Source organism: Pan troglodytes, chromosome 19 (genome assembly GCF_028858775.2).
Source record: "Pan troglodytes isolate AG18354 chromosome 19, NHGRI_mPanTro3-v2.0_pri, whole genome shotgun sequence".
NCBI lineage: Eukaryota > Metazoa > Chordata > Mammalia > Primates > Hominidae > Pan > Pan troglodytes.
The window spans coordinates 18,664,081-18,681,542 of NC_072417.2; the positions used below are offsets into that span (position 1 = coordinate 18,664,081).

Below are 17,462 nucleotides of genomic sequence, written 5' to 3' on the forward strand. Positions count from 1 at the left end.
CACATGGAACATTCTCCAGAATAGACCATATGTTAGGACACAAAGCAAGTCTTAGAAATTTTTAAAAAATCAAAATCATATCAAGTATCTTCTCAATAAAAGGAGAAACTTTGGAAACTGTAAAAACACATGGAAATTAAACAACATACTTTTTTTTTTTTTTTTTTGAGATGGAGTTTCCTTCTTGTTGCCCAGGCTGGAGTGCGATGGTGTGATCTCAGCTCACCACAACATCTGCCTCCAGGGTTCAAGCCATTCTCCTGCCTCACCCTCCCGAGTAGCTGGGATTACAGGCATGCACCACCATGCCCGGCTAATTTTGTGTTTTTAGTAAAGACAGGGTTTCTCCATGTTGGTCAGGCTGGACTTGAACTCCCAACCTCAGGTGATCCACCAGCCTTGGCCTCCCAAAGTGCTGGGATTACAGGCATGAACCAGCATGCCTGGCCCATTTTTAATTTAATTAATTAATTTATTTATTTATTGACAGAGTCTCGCTCTGTTGCCCAAGCTGGAATAGTGGTGCAATCTCGGCTCACTGCAGTCTCCACCTCCTGGGTTCAAGTGATTCTCCTGCCTCAGCCTCCCAAGTAGCTGGGATTACAGGTGCACACCACCACAACTGGCTAATTTTTGTATTTTTAATAGAGTGGGGTTTCGCCACATTGGCCAGGCTGTCCTTGAACTCCTGATCTCAAGTGATCCACCCATGTCAGCCTCCCAAACTGCTGGGATTATAGGCATGAGCCATCGCGCCTGGCCAACAACATACTCTTAAATGACCATTGGGTCAATGAACAAATTAAGAAGGATATCAAAAAATGTCTTGCTGGCTTGCTTGCTTGCTTCCTTCCTTCCTTCCTTCCTTTTCTTCCTTTTCTTCTCTCTTTCTCTCTTTCTTTTGATGGTCTCCCTCTGTTGCCGAGGCTGGACTGTACTGCCGTGATCGTGGCTCGCTGCAACCTCCCTGCCTCAGGCTCCCGTGATTCTCCTGCCTCGGCCTGCCGAGTGCCTGGGATTGCAGGCACGCACCCCCACGCCTGACTGGTTTTTGTATTTTTGGTGGAGACGGGGTTTCGCCCTGTTGGCCGGGCTGGTCTCCAGCTCCTGACCTTGACTGATCTGCCCGCCTCGGCCTCCCGAGGTGCTGGGATTGCAGACGGAGTCTTGCTCACTCGATGCTCAATGTTGCCCAGGCTGGAGTGCAATGGCGTGATCTCGGCTCGCTACAACCTTCACCTCCCAGCCGCCTGCCTTGGCCTCCCAAAGTGCTAAGATTACAGCCTCTGCCCGGCCGCCACCCCGTCTAGGAAGCGAGGAGCCTCTCTGCCTGGCTGCCCATCATCTGGGATGTGAGGAGCCCCTCTGCCCGGCTGCCCCGTCTGGGAAGTGAGGAGCGCCTCTGCCCAGCCGCCCCATCTGGGAAGTGAGGAGCGCCTCTGCCCGGCCGGCCCACCTGGGAGGTGAGGAGCACCTCTGCCTGGCCGCCCATCGTCTGGGAAGTGAGGAGCGCCTCTGCCCGGCCACCCCATCTGGGAAGTGGGGAGCGCCTCTGCCCAGCCACCCCATCTGGGATGTGAGGAGCGCCTCTGCCCAGCCGCCCCGTCTGGGAAGTGAGGAGCGCCTCTGCCTGGCCGCCCCGTCTGAGAAGTGAGGAGCGCCTCTGCCCGGCCGCCCCGTCTGAGAAGTGAGGAGCGTCTGCCCGGCCACCCCGTCTGGGAAGTAGGGAGCGCCTCTGCCCGGCCGCCCATCGTCTGGGATGTGAGGAGCGCCTCTGCCCGCCCGCCCTTCGTCTGGGAAGTGAGGAGCGCCTCTGCCCGGCTGCCCCATCTGGGAAGTGAGGAGCGCCTCTGCCCGGCCGCCCCGTCTGGGAAATGAGGAGCACCTCTGCCCAGCCGCCCTGTCTGGGAAGTGAGAAGCGCCTCTGCCTGGCCGCTGTGCAATCTTCCAAGTGTGAAGTGACAGCCTTTCTGCAGGTGTACCCAACAGCTCTGAATAGACAGCGACCATCGAGAACGGGCCATGATGACGATGGCGGTTTTGTCGAAAAGAAAAGGGGGAAATGTGGGGAAAAGAAAGAGAGATCAGATTGTTACTGTGTCTGTGTAGAAAGAAGTAGACATAGACTCCATTTTGTTCTGTACTAAGAAAAATTCTTCTGCCTTGGGATGCTGTTAATCTATAACCTTACCCCCAACCCCGTGCTCTCTGAAACATGTGCTGTGTCAACTCAGGGTTAAATGGATTAAGGGCAGTGCAAGATGTGCTTTGTTAAACAGATGCTTGAAGGCAGCATGCTCGTTAAGAGTCATCACCACTGCCTAATCTCAAGTACTCAGGGACACAAACACTGCGGAAGGCCGGAAGGCCGCAGGGACCTCTGCCTAGGAAAACCAGAGACCTTTGTTCACGTGTTTATCTGCTGACCTTCTCTCCACTATTATCCTATGACCCCACCACATCCCCCTCTCCGAGAAACACCCAAGAATGATCAATAAATACTAAAAAAAAGAAAGAAAGAAAAGAATCATTATTGGGTAAAACATCAAAAAAAAAATTTCTTGAAACAAATGAAAATGGAAACACAGGCCGGGCGCTGTGGCTCATGCCTGTAATCTCAGTACTTTGGGAGGCTGAAGTGGGCAGATCACCTGAGATTGGGAGTTTGAGACCAGCCTGACCAACATGGAGAAACCCTGTCTCTACTAAAAATACAAAATTAGCCAGGCATGGTGGTGCATGCCTGTAATCACAGCTACTCAGGAGGCTGAGGCAGGAGAATGGCTTGAACCCGGGAGGCGGAGGTTGCGGTGAGCCAAGATCACGCCATTGTACTCAAGCCTGGGCAGCAAGAGCAAAACTGCATCTCAATAAAAAAGAAAAGAAAAGAAAATGGAAACACAACATACCAAAATATATAGGATACAACAGAAGCAGTGCTAAGACAGACATTAATAGCAATAAGCACCTACATCAAAAAACTAGAAAGTTTTCAAATAAACAACCTAACAATGCTCCCCAAGGAACTAGAAAAGCAAGAACAAACCAAACCCAAAATTAGGAGAAGGAAAAGAATAATAACGATTACAGCACAGCAAAACAAAATAGAGAGTGAAAAAAATGTAATCAATGAAATTAGACATTGTTTGTTTCAATGGATAAACAAAATTAATAAACTGCTAGCTAGACTCAACAAGAAGAAAAGAGAGGAGACCCAAATAAATAAAATCAGAAATAAAAAATGAAACATTACAACTGTTTCCAGAGACATACAATAATTCATCAGAGACTATTATGAACAACTACACATGAAAAAATTGGAAAACCTAGAGAAAATGGATAACTGGACACATACAACCTACAAATATTGAACCAGGAAGAAACAGAAAACTTGAAAAGACCCATAACGAGTGATGAAATTGAATTAGTGATAAAAAGTCTCCCAAAACAGAAAAGCCCAGGAACAGATGGCTTCACTGCTGAATTCTACCAAACTTATAAAGAAGAAATAATACCAATTTTCTCAAACTATTCCAAAAAAGCTGAAGAGGAAGAAATTCTTTCTAACTCATTCTATAAGGCCAGAATTACCCTGACACCAAAATCAGACAAAAACACAACAAAAAAAGAAAACAGCAGGCCAATATCCTTGATGAACATCGATGCAAAAATCCTCAACTAAATACTAGTAAACAAAATCCAACAGCACATCAAAAGGATAATACACCATGATCAAGTGGGATTTATTCCAGAAATGCAAAGACGGTTCAACATACATAAATCAATAACCGCGGATACATCACATCAGCAGAATGAAGGACAAAAACCACATGATCATCTCAATAGATGCAGAAAAAGCACTTGATAAAATTAAACATCCTTCGTGATAAATATTCTCAACAAATTAGGCATAGAAGAAACATATCTCAACATAATAAACTCCATAAATGACAAACCCACAGCTATCATCATATTGAATGGGGGAATAGAGGAATGCCTTTCTTCTAAGAACTAGAAGAAGGCAAAGATGCCCACTTTCATTACTTATTTATTTATTTATTTATTTGAGATGGAGTTGTGCTCTTGTTGCCCAGGCTGGGGTGCAATGGCGTGATCTCAGCTCACGGCAACTTCTGCCTCTCGGATTCAAGCATTTCTCCTATCTCAGCCTCCCGAGTAGATGGGATTACAGGCATGTGCCACCATGCCTGGCTAATTTTTTTTGTACTTTTAGTAGAAACAGGGTTTCTCCATGTTGGTCAGGCTGGTCTTGAACTCCCGACCTCAGGAGATCCGCCCACCTTGGCCTCCCAAAGTGCTGGGATTACAGGCGTGAGCCACCGCGCCCGGCCCACTTTCATCACTCTTAATCCACATAGTACTGAAGTCTTAGCCAGAGCAACCAGGCAAGAGAAAGAAATAAAAGGCATCCAAATTGGAAAAAAGGAAGTCAGGCCATTGCGAAGGTAGTGAGTTATCTCAATCTCACAGTAAGTTACAGATTGAACTCCTTGTTCTACTCTTTCCCCACTTCTCACTACTGCACTTGAGTAGTCTTAAAAAAAAAAAATCAAATTGCCCCCTTTGAAGATGACATGATACCTAGTATATAGAAAAATCTAAAGATTTCACCAAAAATCTCTTACAACTGATACATTCAGTAAAGTTGCAGGATAAAAAATCATTATACAAAAACTAGCATTTCTGTACACCAATAAGGAATTAGCTGAAAGAGAAATCAAGAAAGCAACCCCACTACCTAGGAAAAAATTTAATCAAGGAGGAAAAAGACCTCTACAATAAAAACTACAAAACACTGATGAAAGAAACTGAAGAGGACACAAACAAATGGAAAGACATCTCATGTTCATGGATTGGTGGATTGGAAGAATTAATATTGTTAAAAATGACCATACTTTTTTTTTTTTTTTTGAGACAAGGTCTCACTCTGTCACCCAGGCTGCAGTGCAGTGGCACAGTCGCAGCTCCCTGCAGCCTTGACCTCCCAGGCTCAAGCAATCCTCCCACCTTGGCTCCCGAATAGGTGGAACTACAGGTACATGCCACCACATCCAGGTACTTTTTATTTTTATTTTTGTAGAGACAGGGTTTCACTTTGCTGCCCAGGCTAGTCTCAAACCCCTAGGCTAAAGCAATCCTGTGGCCTTGGCCTCCCGAAGTGCTGGGATTACAGGCGTGACCACCACGCCCAGCCCTCACGTTCTTATTCCTACGTGGGGGCTAAAAGAGTTGATCTTATAGAGGTAAAAACTAGAATGAGAGCTGAGCGCGGTGGCTCACGCCTGTAATCCCACCACTTTGGGAGGCCGAGGCGGGTGGATCACCTAGGTCGGGAGTTCGAGACCAGCCTGACCAACATGGAGAAACCCCGTCTCTACAAAAATACAAAAATTAGCCGGGTGTGGTGGTGCATGCCTGTAATCCCAGCTACTCTGGGAGGGTGAGGCAGGAGAATCGCTTGAACCCGGGAGGCGGAGGTTGCGGTGAGCCGAGATCGCGCCACTGCACTCCAGCCTGGGCAACAAAAGCGAAACTCCATCTCAAAAACAAACAACAAAACAAAACAAAAACAAGAAAATAAACACACACGCACACGGAGGTGGGGCGGCGGAGTGGCGGCAGGGAGGAGGAGGGGAGAGGTAAGAAACAAATGATAAAACAAATGAAGCAAATTGTTAACAATAGGTGAATCTGAACCAAAGTTTAACGTGCGTTCTTTTGCCCTATTCTTGCAACTTTTCCAAATAAAACGTTTCTTTAAAATCATGTCTAGGGGACCTGGATTCCAAGCCGAGCCCCTTTTCTCACTCGGTGCATGACCCTGAATGAATTCCTTCCTCTCGGTTGGTCTCAGTTTTTCAGCACAGATGGTTCTCTCGGGGTCTGGTAATCAACGTCTCACAACTCTGAGGACGTTTGCAGACAGGGCTTTGGAAGGAAGACGGCCCTTCGTTCCCCCAAAGGGTCTCAGCCTGCCGGTGATTTCACCACGACTTCCTCCAGAGTTCCACCTGTCCTCTTCATCAGCCATAAAGTTGCCCCTACTCATTTTTGCCACCAGCTGGACGCCCACCTCCTCTTTCCCGGAGCCCTAAGGCTCTCCTTCCGGCAGTCTTAGCCTCTGTACAGGATAGGCACGTGCATTTAGCCCCAGGAAACTACAGCCCCCAAAAGGCTTTGCGGCAACATCCTCGCGGTGATCACCAAAGAGAAAAAGCTTTTCTCCACGGGCCCACCGCAGCATAGCCTTTTGGGAGTTGTAGTTCATCTGCTAAGAGCCGCAGAACCAGGGTGAGGTTCTAAGCCACCCTTCCCAGAACTCACAGCGCTCTGCCACACCAATAGGAAGCGTGGATCTTGGAAAGCGGGCAGGGCAGAGGAGCGCATGCGCAGTATGTGTGGTTGGGGAATTCATGTGGAGGTCAGAGTGGAAGCAGGTGAGAATGGAGGGGGCGGCAAAGGCCCGTTTCTGGGCATCTCTGCAGTCCTCCTCTGCTCCATGATGGGCACTTTGGGCGAGGAGAGTGCGTGCGTGAGTCCGACTTGTGAGGGAGGGGAGAAGGGGCTGAGCCCGGGACGAGCCAGGGGTTGCTCAGAGTAAGGGAGGTGTCCATGGAGGCAGGGTGAGGAATAATCCAGAAGCTATTAGAAATGTAAAGGGCCGGGTGTCCCAGCCTCAGAGAAGGAAGATTTAAATGCACTGGACGAGATCAGGGTAGTCTCAGGAGTTGAGGTCTGGGAAGTAGGGAGGGAGGATTTGAGACTGGAGCGGGCAACGACGGTGGGGCGGAGCGTTAGAAAGTTAGATGCTGGCGTGATTTCTAGTTAGGTCAGCTGTGCTTATGCCCACCTAGTTAGGTCAACTGTGCTTATGCCCACCCCGCCTCAGCCCCACCCTCCCAGTTATTCCAGAGCTCACTGTCCCTGTGCAGCTAGTTAGAGCCTTTCTCCCAAATGGGTTCTTCAGTTATCTTGGCCCCAGGATGTCATCCAGCTCCTGCTTCCATAAGAAGCATGTCGTTCTTAATACACGATGTTGACAAGCAGTATGGTGAGGAGGTAAGCTGTGTCTGCTAGCATTAGACCTCTGGGTTCTAATTCTGGTTCTACCACTTAGTAACTGCAATCTCGGCTTCTCATGTAACCTCTCTGTGTGCCTCTGTTTCCTCTGTAGTAATATGCTTCATAGGGTAATTGTGAGAAGTAAATAAATTGCTTTTATTAGGCTACCTGATATAAGTGTTAGCTGTTACGGTTACTTTTTTTGTTGGCATCAACATGTAGCACATTTTTTTTAAGTTATTTTTTCAAACCATAATTGCACCAATCTAACCTCACAGCCTCTTTTTGGGGGCCTACTTGTCCAGGAAATGAGAGGGTGGTTTAGTGTGGTGCTAAGTTTTCTGTGGATTTCAAGCCCATGCATTGTTTTCATTATTGAACCAAGTGTCCCAGACACCTTACTTTAAATGGTTGAGAAAAAAAGAGAAATCAGCCAGGCATGGTAGCTCATGCCTGTAATCCCAACACTTGGGAGGCCGAGGCAGGGGGATCACTTGAGCCCAGGAGTTCGAGACCACCTGGGGCAACGTAGCAAGACCCCATCTCTGCAAAACATGAACAAAATTAGCCGGGCATGGTGGCACACTTCTGTGGTCCCAGCTACTTGGGAGGTTGAGGTGAGAAGATTGCTTGAGCCTGGGAGGTCGAGGCTTCAGTGAGCTGAGATTGCGCCACTGCACTCCAGCCTGGGTGACAGAGCAAGACCCTGTCTCCAAAAAAAAAAAAAAGAAAGAAAGAAAAGAAACTGAAAAAAAAAAAAGCAGAAGAATTGATAGTACACTTTCCAAGCTATAAAGCATTATTTATTAGATATCCTTCAATGGATGATTTAGCACTTTCAGGAATGGGGAAATAAATAGCCAGGTTGAAAAGTGACTGTTGTGTGTCAGAGAGGGCCTTCTCTGAGGATTTGGCATCAAGTTTGATTGTATTTTGTTTTTATCCCCTTAGGTGTGAGAGGGTCCAGCAGAAGGAAACATGGCTGCCAAAGTGTTTGAGTCCATTGGCAAGTTTGGCCTGGCCTTAGCTGTTGCAGGAGGCGTGGTGAACTCTGCCTTATATAATGGTGAGGCATGGAGGGACAGTGGGTCACTGCACTTTCCTAGGAGTTTTCTGTTGGTCTGCATAGCCCATGTGACACTCTTGATGGTAGCTGCTGTCAGTGAATGTGTTTGTGGCCAAGAGGGCTCACCTCCTGCCATTTCATACCATAGGACTGCATTGTTATCAGAGCCCCTGACCTTTCAGTCATAGGTTCTCTCAGAGCCTGTATTCAAAAAGAGCTTCCCAGCCCACTTCCTAGTTGGATGTGTCCAGTGGCTCCTGTCAAGGTGAAGTGAAGCCGCACCACCCAAATGCTGCCGCACAGTGTCTGGATTTCCCTGGCTATCTGAAATGGAGATCTCATTTGTTCTCCTCTGCTTGCATGTGGAATAACAGCAAAGGCTGCAGATCTGTTTGGGTGACCTTGTCCCGAACAGGAGCTTTTGCTGTGCTGAATTCGGGTAGTTTCAGAGAAAGTATCTTTGAGATGCATTGCCCAGCTTTTAACAGTGTAGGAGGGAGGTTAAGCTGGCTTTTCTTCCACTTTACTGTGGAAGCTTCCTCATTGGTCAAGCAATGGATTTGACCTGACTTTATCTGTAGGACCCCCTTTAATTCTGACACTTTCACATGCTGCAAAGCAGCAATAGATTGACCCATCCGGTGTGTGGCTGGCTGACAAGAGGAGCTTTACTTTTAGAGTGAAGATATTTGGACCAATGATAAAGTTCAGAGAGGCAGCTGATTAGAAAAGCCTGCTTGGCTTATATGACACATCTTAGCAATACTGTGATCCTTTTGGCCACATCTGCAACTAGACAGAAATTGCCATCATAAATTTCTCTCTGTGCCAAGACAGCTCTATAACCCCTTAAAACTTTAGCGAAACAGAGCTATTAGGAAGAAAGAGTAGGCTCTTTGAAATGTAGGATTCCCATAATGAGGGTACTACTTCTGGGAGCACTAGGTTAAATTGGAGCCCGATGGATATGTGGTAACTGGGCAGACCTCATTGAGTTTTAGAAGTTTTGGTAGATGATTCCTGGAAATATGTTGGTGGGAGTTCAGGGATAGAATGGTCATTCAGAAAATCAACAGCCAGTTCCCTCAAGGAGAAAGGATGCTAAGGAACAGGTCCTATTACCAATCCTTGGGGACATGTGGAACAGGAAGTGACTGCTTAGTTTTGCAGCTATTTAGAAGTCTCTAGAGACCAGGAATTGGGGAAGACAGAGAGAAGAGGGGAGACTTAATAAGTGAACAGAAAGCACCAGGGCTCTTTCAAAGACATGATCCTTTTGTTTAAAGGATGAGAGGATTTTTATGACATGTCATTGTCCTTTCTTCCTAGTGGATGCTGGGCACAGAGCTGTCATCTTTGACCGATTCCGTGGAGTGCAGGACATTGTGGTAGGGGAAGGGACTCATTTTCTCATCCCATGGGTACAGAAACCAATTATCTTTGACTGCCGTTCTCGACCACGTAATGTGCCAGTCATCACTGGTAGCAAAGGTGAGTCTTGCCTATGGTTCAGGTAAAGTAGGGAGTGTGGAAGAGGTGCTCTGTTCTTCTGTGTCGCAGGAGCATCTGTGGGATACCAGGATCCAAAAGAGTTTGAACTGTACATCATAGGAATGACTAGACTACTTGCCCTGGAGAGCTTGATACGGAATCTTAGAAATACCCACTTATGACTGGGTGCGGTGGCTCATGCCTGTAATCCTAGCACTTTGGGAGGCTGAGGCAGGTGGATCACCTGAGGTCAGGAGTTCAAGACCAGCCTGGCCAATGTGGTGAAACCCCATCTCTCCTAAAAATACAAAAATTAGCTGGTGGTGGGGGGGTGCCTGTAATCCCAGCTACTTGAGAGGCTGAGGCAGGAGAATTGCTTGAGCCTTGGGGGGCGGAGGTTGCAGTGAGCTAAGATCGTGCCACTTCACTGCAGCCTGGGCAACAGAGTGAGACTCTGTCTCAAAAAAAAAAAAAAAAAAAGCCTGCTTCTAATCTTCCCATCTCTTTGGAATTTCTTTCCGTACTGTTTTGCGGTTGTTTTCAGGATACATGATGTACCTATTTCTAAAACTATTGATAGGAGCTTCCAGAGATCAGGGAGTTGTAGGTATTAATACATTGCCCACCTCTCTTGGTGCCCAGTTAAGGGCTGTCTCATGGGCGCTTGGTCCATATTGTTGACATCTGTAAGCAAGCCGTGACAGTGCTTTGGCTCCGGGCAGGCCTGAATTGTCCAGGGGAAAGTATAATTCTCTCCCTGGATCCTTTAAATGGTCCAAGTAATGAGAAGCAGAACATAGGATCGGTCTGTTAACCCCTTATATGTGTTACACATTTGACAGAGTGCTTTTATGTCTCTTTTCTCCTTCAGTTTTCCCCAACATTTCCGCAAGGCCCAGAAAGCAAATGAAATTGTCCCAATTCTCATAGACAGGGAAATAAGCTCAGGTTGGCTAAGGCTTAGAGAGGCCACATCATTAGTAAATAGCCCAGATCTTTGGACTGATAGTCTAACACCGTTTCCACCAGACCCGAACTAACCTCTCCAAGGCTGACTCCTGACTTGGCCACAATCACCAGAGCATGTAAAGGCCTCACCCTACAATTCTTAGCATTGCCCTGTCTATTGTCTTAAAATGTTCAGTGTTGCAAACTTTGCATGGCACCTGTTAGACATATAATCTGAATTTTATGTATATCTGAGGGCATTCAGGGGATACCAAAAAGCTGCTATCACTGAAGCCTCTTAAGAAATTATAAACTCTTTATGATGCTCTATTGGGTTCTCTGCCAAGGAAACCAGGCATACCTGCACCTTGCCCTCTGGGATCTTATAATCAGCAGATTTGCTTATAAATTGTAGCAAATTTGGAGCCAGGCACAGTGGTGCGTGTCAGCTACTCAAGAGGCTGAGGCAGGAGAAATGCTTAAGCTCAGGAGCTTGAGTCTAGCCTGGGCCACATAGCAAGACCTTGTCTCTAAAAATAAAAAATAAAAATTGCCAGGCGTAATGGCTCACACCTGTAATTCTAGCATTTTGGGAGGCTGAGGCAGTTGGATCACTTGAGCCCAGGAGTTTGAGACCAGCCTGGGAAATATGGCGAAACCCCAGCTCTACAAAAAGTACAAAGATTAGCTGGGCGTGGTGGTCTGTGCCTGTGTAGTCCCAACTACTTGGAAGGTGTAGGTGGGAGGATCAACTGAGCCCAGGAGGTCAAAGCGGCTACAGTGAGCTGTGATCTTACCACTGCACTTCAGCCTGGGCAACATGTGACCCTGTCTCAAAATACATAAATAAAAATTGTAGCAAATTGGAGTAGGAGAGGTCATATAAAAGACCACTTGTGGCCAGGTGCGGTGGCTCACACCTGTAATCCCAGCACTTTGGGAGGCTGAGGCAGGTAGATCACCTGAGGTCAGGAGTTTGAGACCAGCCTAACATGGTGACACCCTGTCTCTACTAAAAATACAAAACAGCTGGGTGTGGTGGCGCGTGCCTGTAATCCCAGCTACTCAGGAGGCTGAGGCAGGAGAGTTGCTTGAATCTGGGAGGCAGAGGTTGTAGTGAGCCGAGATTGTCCCATTGTACTCCAGCCTAGGCAACAAGAGCAAAAACCTGTCTCAAAAAAAAAAAAAAAGAAACACTTGTTTTCCTACAGTGGTTTTTATTTTTAACTCCAGTGTTTGTCCCCTACCCTAAGATTTACAGAATGTCAACATCACACTGCGCATCCTCTTCCGGCCTGTCGCCAGCCAGCTTCCTCGCATCTTCACCAGCATCGGAGAGGACTATGATGAGCGTGTGCTGCCGTCCATCACAACTGAGATCCTCAAGTCAGTGGTGGTGAGTGAACAGGGGCCTTTAGCCTCGAGCCCAGAGCACCACCCTGGGAGGGTGCCAGGTGGCAGGAAGCGCTTGGCAGTGGGTTGGTTGGGATGTGGCTGCTAGTTTCCTGGTTCCTTTTCTGCTTCCTCATTAACCTGACCTGCCCTTCTGCTCCTCCCTTTGAAACCAGGCTCGCTTTGATGCTGGAGAACTAATCACCCAGAGAGAGCTGGTCTCCAGGCAGGTGAGCGACGACCTTACGGAGCGAGCCGCCACCTTTGGGCTCATCCTGGATGACGTGTCCTTGGTAAGATCCTTCGGGAGACCGAGGAGGGGAAGGGGCTGCAGTTCTCGTTTAGGTGCCTGGCTCCGTTTCTGGGTAGACGCTATTAGGTCCTCCCTTCTGCTTTGCTAGATGTGAGACTTGAAAACACGGAAACATGCTGAGGTGAGGCAGTCTCCGTGGGTTTTTCAGTTGAGGGTTCTTTTACCTTCCCCCTGCCACACACATTTTTCTTATGACCTCTGGTTGTATCCAGATAGTCTCTAACCACTAAATGTTTTACCTTCTCTAAACTGTTACCCAGAGAGTGATGCCTTGTTAACCCTGTTTGACACAGGCAGAAACTGCCTGGTAGAGACCAGAGAACAGCTCGGGTAGTCTTTCTCCCTAGCACAGACCTCCCAGCCTGACCCCTGGGAGCTTCCTAACACTTACAGTCCGAAGCTCAGTGAAGTAAGCTCTGGGAACCCCCGTGAAAGGTGATAGAGTGTAAACGAACGGTTGGATTCCCCCAGGCCTGGTATAGGGGGCAAGGGACATCTCTGAGGCGTAAGCTATCCTCTTGAGACACTATAGCTTGTGTGTTTATATGACATTGGATGTCATAACTCAGACAGAAAGCAATGCAGGCAGGATAGCGTTTCAGGTTGAGGAGGGTGAGGGGAAGGGGTCGTGTTTCTAGATTCTCTGGGAAAAACCATTTGGAGTGATTTGTTCGGGCAGTGAGGTAAAGTGTTTCCTGTTCAGTTCTCCCGTGCATTGCTAGGGAAAGGCACCGCTTCCCCCAGCATCTGCGCAGCTGTTTAAACAGCCACTTGACAACACCCAGTGCTAACCCCAGGGCACTGCTCCACCTTGCTCCGGCTGCTGGAAGTCCTGGGGGCTTGGGGCTCCCTCTGCTGGCAAGAGGCCAGGCTGCAGCCGTTCTGTGGGCCCTCCCCTCGTAATTACCGTTAACCTGAACACCTTGGCTGTGAGAAAACGCTGAGTAAAAACCTAAGGGAAAAGTTGGCATTTTACTAGACTTTAACCACATACTCCATTCTGGGGAAATGTGGGCTGACCACAAGAAACCCTATCTAAGAGGTGTGAGAAGAAAATTAGGTTTCATGGGGAATTTGCTGCCCTCAGCTGGTCCTTGTAGAAATAAATTTTATTCCTTAATTATACATTTCATTTTTCATGTCTCAGGATCAGATTTTCTTACCCAAACTTTGACTAAGAAACTAGAAATGGATCAGGCGAAGTACAACAGCTGCAGTTAGAGTTAGGAGGTTAACAATTCTGGAAGAGAATGAGACCAGGATTTACTCTTCAGGAGAAGTTTGGAGCTGCTTTTTAAAAAAGCAGAGGTTGGGAGAGTGGAGGAAATGAAACAACTAGAATTTGATGGCAAAACCAATGCTCTTCTCTTGATTCTTTTTCAATAAAAATTAGGATGAATAAGTAAATTGCTCTAGGCTGGGCATTAGGAATTCTGAGGTCCCTTCCCATTGTTTGTGCTATCTTTAGGGACAGTCCCGTCAGACCTGACATGATTAGGGAAGGTCTGTGGATCATCAGACTTCTAAACCCTCACGCCGACCAATGACTTTACCTGCTTTCTCTTTCTTTTAAACCGTTTAACAGAACCATTCACGTTGGGAATACCATGATTTGCGTTCCGCCGTCCCTCGTCCTCTTCCTGTTCAGTGGTGGAGCTGCTGTGGGAAGACGCGGACTGGTTAATCCATAAACAGAGCATCAGGCTCTTGGGTCCCTGGGAACCAGCTGCCTCCCTCACTCTCAGGGACCCTGTTTTCCATCTGGCCTTCCTTGGGCTTTGAACAAGGCATCAAAGGCCCTTGGAAGAGCACTAGTCAGTGGCGGGGGTCTTAGAACCCACAGTTCTCCTCCTCTGGGGAGGTGGTCGATTGAGTAGATACCTTCTGGTGCCTGTGGGCCCCATCAAAAGCCCCCGGTGCCATTTGCTACATGAGGTCACTGTACTGAGAGTGACAGAGTAATGTACAGGAGCAGTTTGGGCAGCCAGAGAGTCTGGGTGTAAACTCAGTTTGGATACAGATACGGAGGTGGAAGAGTGTTCTGGCCTCACGGATGCCTCCAGCTGCTAGAGCCATTGGTGGCCTCTTCCTTCCAGCGGCCGTGGAGCCCTCCCAGCAGTGCTGTCGAAGCAATCACACTGCCTCATCTTGTGCTCACTCTCTCCCCCTTAGACACATCTGACCTTCGGGAAGGAGTTCACAGAAGCGGTGGAAGCCAAACAGGTGGCTCAGCAGGAAGCAGAGAGGGCCAGATTTGTGGTGGAAAAGGTGAGCCTTCGACCAGATGGCAGGAGCCTCTCTCTCCCCTTTCTCCGGCACTCAGCTTCCCCATTTGCTGGGTGGCCTGGAAATTCATCATCTGTCATCCCTTCTTCCGGGATAATCGGAAGGGGCTTGAAGGAATTGTACTTGTGCAATTGGTTCCAGAGTCTTCAGGGGCTAGTCAAGGATATGTGGAGTTACGTTCCTAAATCACTGAAGGGTAATTTTTCTTCCACTTCTCTGAGATCAAAAACACTCTCTTACAAATAAAAATGTTTCTCCTGGAGTATTTTCAGCTTCACTGAGAAGTCATTTTTAACCATAGTTACATAGTGAAAGCTGACAGCAAAAAAGATCAAACGTTGCACCAGATGCGCTTTCGTCACTAGATTTTTTTCTAGTGCTAAATCCATCCAGATGTGTCAAAGAATGTGATGGGACACAGTGTATTTGCCTAGCAGCCTGGTCTTTCTGGTATTTGTAAAGACATGTTCATTTATTGTTGTCCCCTTCTTCCCACCACCAGTATCCCTAATTGGTGGGGAGATGGGGACAGCAAGAAATAAAATGGGAAAAGAGGGATAGATTTAATTTTGGAGAATGAAAACACTGTGTGGGCAGGGACTTGTGTTGCTTTGTATCTGCCATAACTTCAGAGATTATAATAAGTCTAGTACAGTGCCTGGTGATAGTAGGTATACGGTAAATGTTTGTTGAGCAAATAGACGCAGGGCCCAGCCATTTCAAAATTGTATGTAATTTCAGGGAGGCTTAATACTGTCTTCTTCCTCACACTCCTGAAGGTCACACATTGCAGAGAGCTGTCCTCCTATTGATATTGGTAGGGCAAGCCTAGGAGATCTCACTCCGGGTGCCTGGATTCTGGTCAGGAACCAGCCTAACTCACAGGCCTAGGAACAGTCAAAAGTGCATGCTGCTCTTCCTTAGCCATCCCGAGGTTTTTTGTTTGTTTGTTTGTTTGTGACAGCTCTGTGGCCCAGGCTGGAGTGCAATGGCATGATCATAGCTCACTGCAGCCTTGACCTCCTGGGCTCAAGTGATCCTCCTGCCTCCGCCTCCCAAAGTGCCAGGATTACGGGCATGAGCCACCACACCCGGCCCTGTCCTGGCTTTGATGAAGTCCTTTAGACTTAAGGCTGCAGGAAAAGATGAGCCTTGAGGATTGATTCCACCTTTCTTTTGCTTCTGTTTTCCTTGGCCTTGGCTTCTCCTGGCTCAGAGTAGGGTTGTTAAACTAGATTGCAGTTAATATTAATGAGGACTTTGAAATAAGACAAATATTCCTGCAGCCAACAGAAATGTATCCCTCCCGTGACAAGGAGTGAGCGTGAAAGGATAGGGGAGGACTGGTGGGCAATGTGCTCTGCTTCCCCCCGCTTCCCCCGCTAGCCATCAGGAGGAAGTAAACTCCCCGAGTTCCTTCAGGAGCCTGGGAAGGTGGCTTTCTGGTGAAGGGCCTTTGGTTGTAGCCTGACATGCGGTGCCCTGAGGTTTGATCTTTGTCTCCACCTCCATTCTTTTAGGCTGAGCAACAGAAAAAGGCGGCCATCATCTCTGCTGAGGGCGACTCCAAGGCAGCTGAGCTGATTGCCAACTCACTGGCCACTGCAGGGGATGGCCTGATCGAGCTGCGCAAGCTGGAAGCTGCAGAGGACATCGCGTACCAGCTCTCACGCTCTCGGAACATCACCTACCTGCCAGCGGGGCAGTCCGTGCTCCTCCAGCTGCCCCAGTGAGGGCCCACCCTGCCTGCACCTCCGCGGGCTGACTGGGCCACAGCCCCGATGATTCTTAACACAGCCTTCCTTCTGCCCCCACCCCAGAAATCACTGTGAAATTTCATGATTGGCTTAAAGTGAAGGAAATAAAGGTAAAATCACTTCAGATCTCTAATTAGTCTATCAAATGAAACTCTTTCTTCTCACATCCATCTACTTTTTTATCCACCTCCCTACCAAAAATTGCCAAGTGCCTATGCAAACCAGCTTTAGGTCCCAATTCGGGGCCTGCTGGAGTTCCGGCCTGGGCACCAGCATTTGGCAGCACGCAGGCGGGGCAGTGTGTGATGGACTGGGGAGCACAGGTGTCTGCCTAGGTCCACGTGTGGCCTCCGTCCTGTCACTGATGGAAGGTTTGCGGATGAGGGCATGTGCGGCTGAACTGAGAAGGCAGGCCTCCATCTTCCCAGTGGTTCCTGCGCAGATGCCGCTCAAGAGAGGTGCCGGGGAGGGGCAGAGAGGAAGTGGTCTGTCTGTTACCATAAGTCTGATTCTCTTTAACTTTGTGACCAGCGGAAACAGGTGTGTGTGAACTGGGCACAGATTGAAGAATCTGCCCCTGTTGAGGTGGGTGGGCCTGACTGTTGCCCCCCAGGGTCCTAAAACTTGGATGGACTTGGATAGTGAGAGAGGAGGCCTGGACCGAGATGTGAGTCCTGTTGAAGACTTCCTCTCTACCCCCCACCTTGGTCCCTCTCAGATACCCAGTGGAATTCCAACTTGAAGGATTGCATCCTGCTGGGGCTGAACATGCCTGCCAAAGACGTGTCCGACCTACGTTCCTGGCCCCCTCGTTCAGAGACTGCCCTTCTCACGGGCTCTATGCCTGCACTGGGAAGGAAACAAATGTGTATAAACTGCTGTCAATAAATGACACCCAGACCTTCCGGCTCAGCCATGGGTTGGTTTTTTGTTTGTGGGAGCCGTGGGATCAGAACAGAGTGTTCTAGCAGTTTTTGTGTGTACATGTTTGCATTGCCAGCTGGGACAGAGTCTCCAGTAAGGCAGAAAATGCTTTGTTTTCAGAAAACACTTTGTGTTGTGTTCCAGATCCATCCCCAACCCAAAGGGAATCTCTGTGGTAGCAGGTGAGGTTTGTCATGGGATA

At 48.2% G+C, this 17,462-nt stretch overlaps 1 protein-coding gene across 4 annotated transcripts; it reads left to right on the forward strand.

Annotated features, from left to right (window-relative positions):
* The first annotated feature begins 6,387 nt into the window (after positions 1–6,387).
* On the forward strand, positions 6,388–17,241 carry PHB1 (prohibitin 1). Of its 4 annotated transcripts, none has more exons than XM_009431630.4 (8): positions 6,388–6,458; positions 6,989–7,080; positions 8,035–8,149; positions 9,479–9,640; positions 11,842–11,984; positions 12,157–12,273; positions 14,466–14,561; positions 16,100–16,469. In XM_009431630.4, exons 3-8 carry the CDS (start codon positions 8,062–8,064, stop codon positions 16,310–16,312), a joined length of 819 nt encoding a protein of 272 aa, XP_009429905.1. In that variant the 5' UTR covers positions 6,388–6,458; positions 6,989–7,080; positions 8,035–8,061; the 3' UTR covers positions 16,313–16,469. The 4 variants fall into 4 exon arrangements, with proteins under 4 accessions (XP_009429905.1, XP_009429906.1, NP_001233332.1 ...); XM_063798073.1 differs by having other exon boundaries at positions 6,446–6,553; XM_009431631.3 differs by lacking the exon at positions 6,989–7,080 and having other exon boundaries at positions 6,411–6,553.
* The last annotated feature ends 221 nt before the right edge of the window (positions 17,242–17,462 follow it).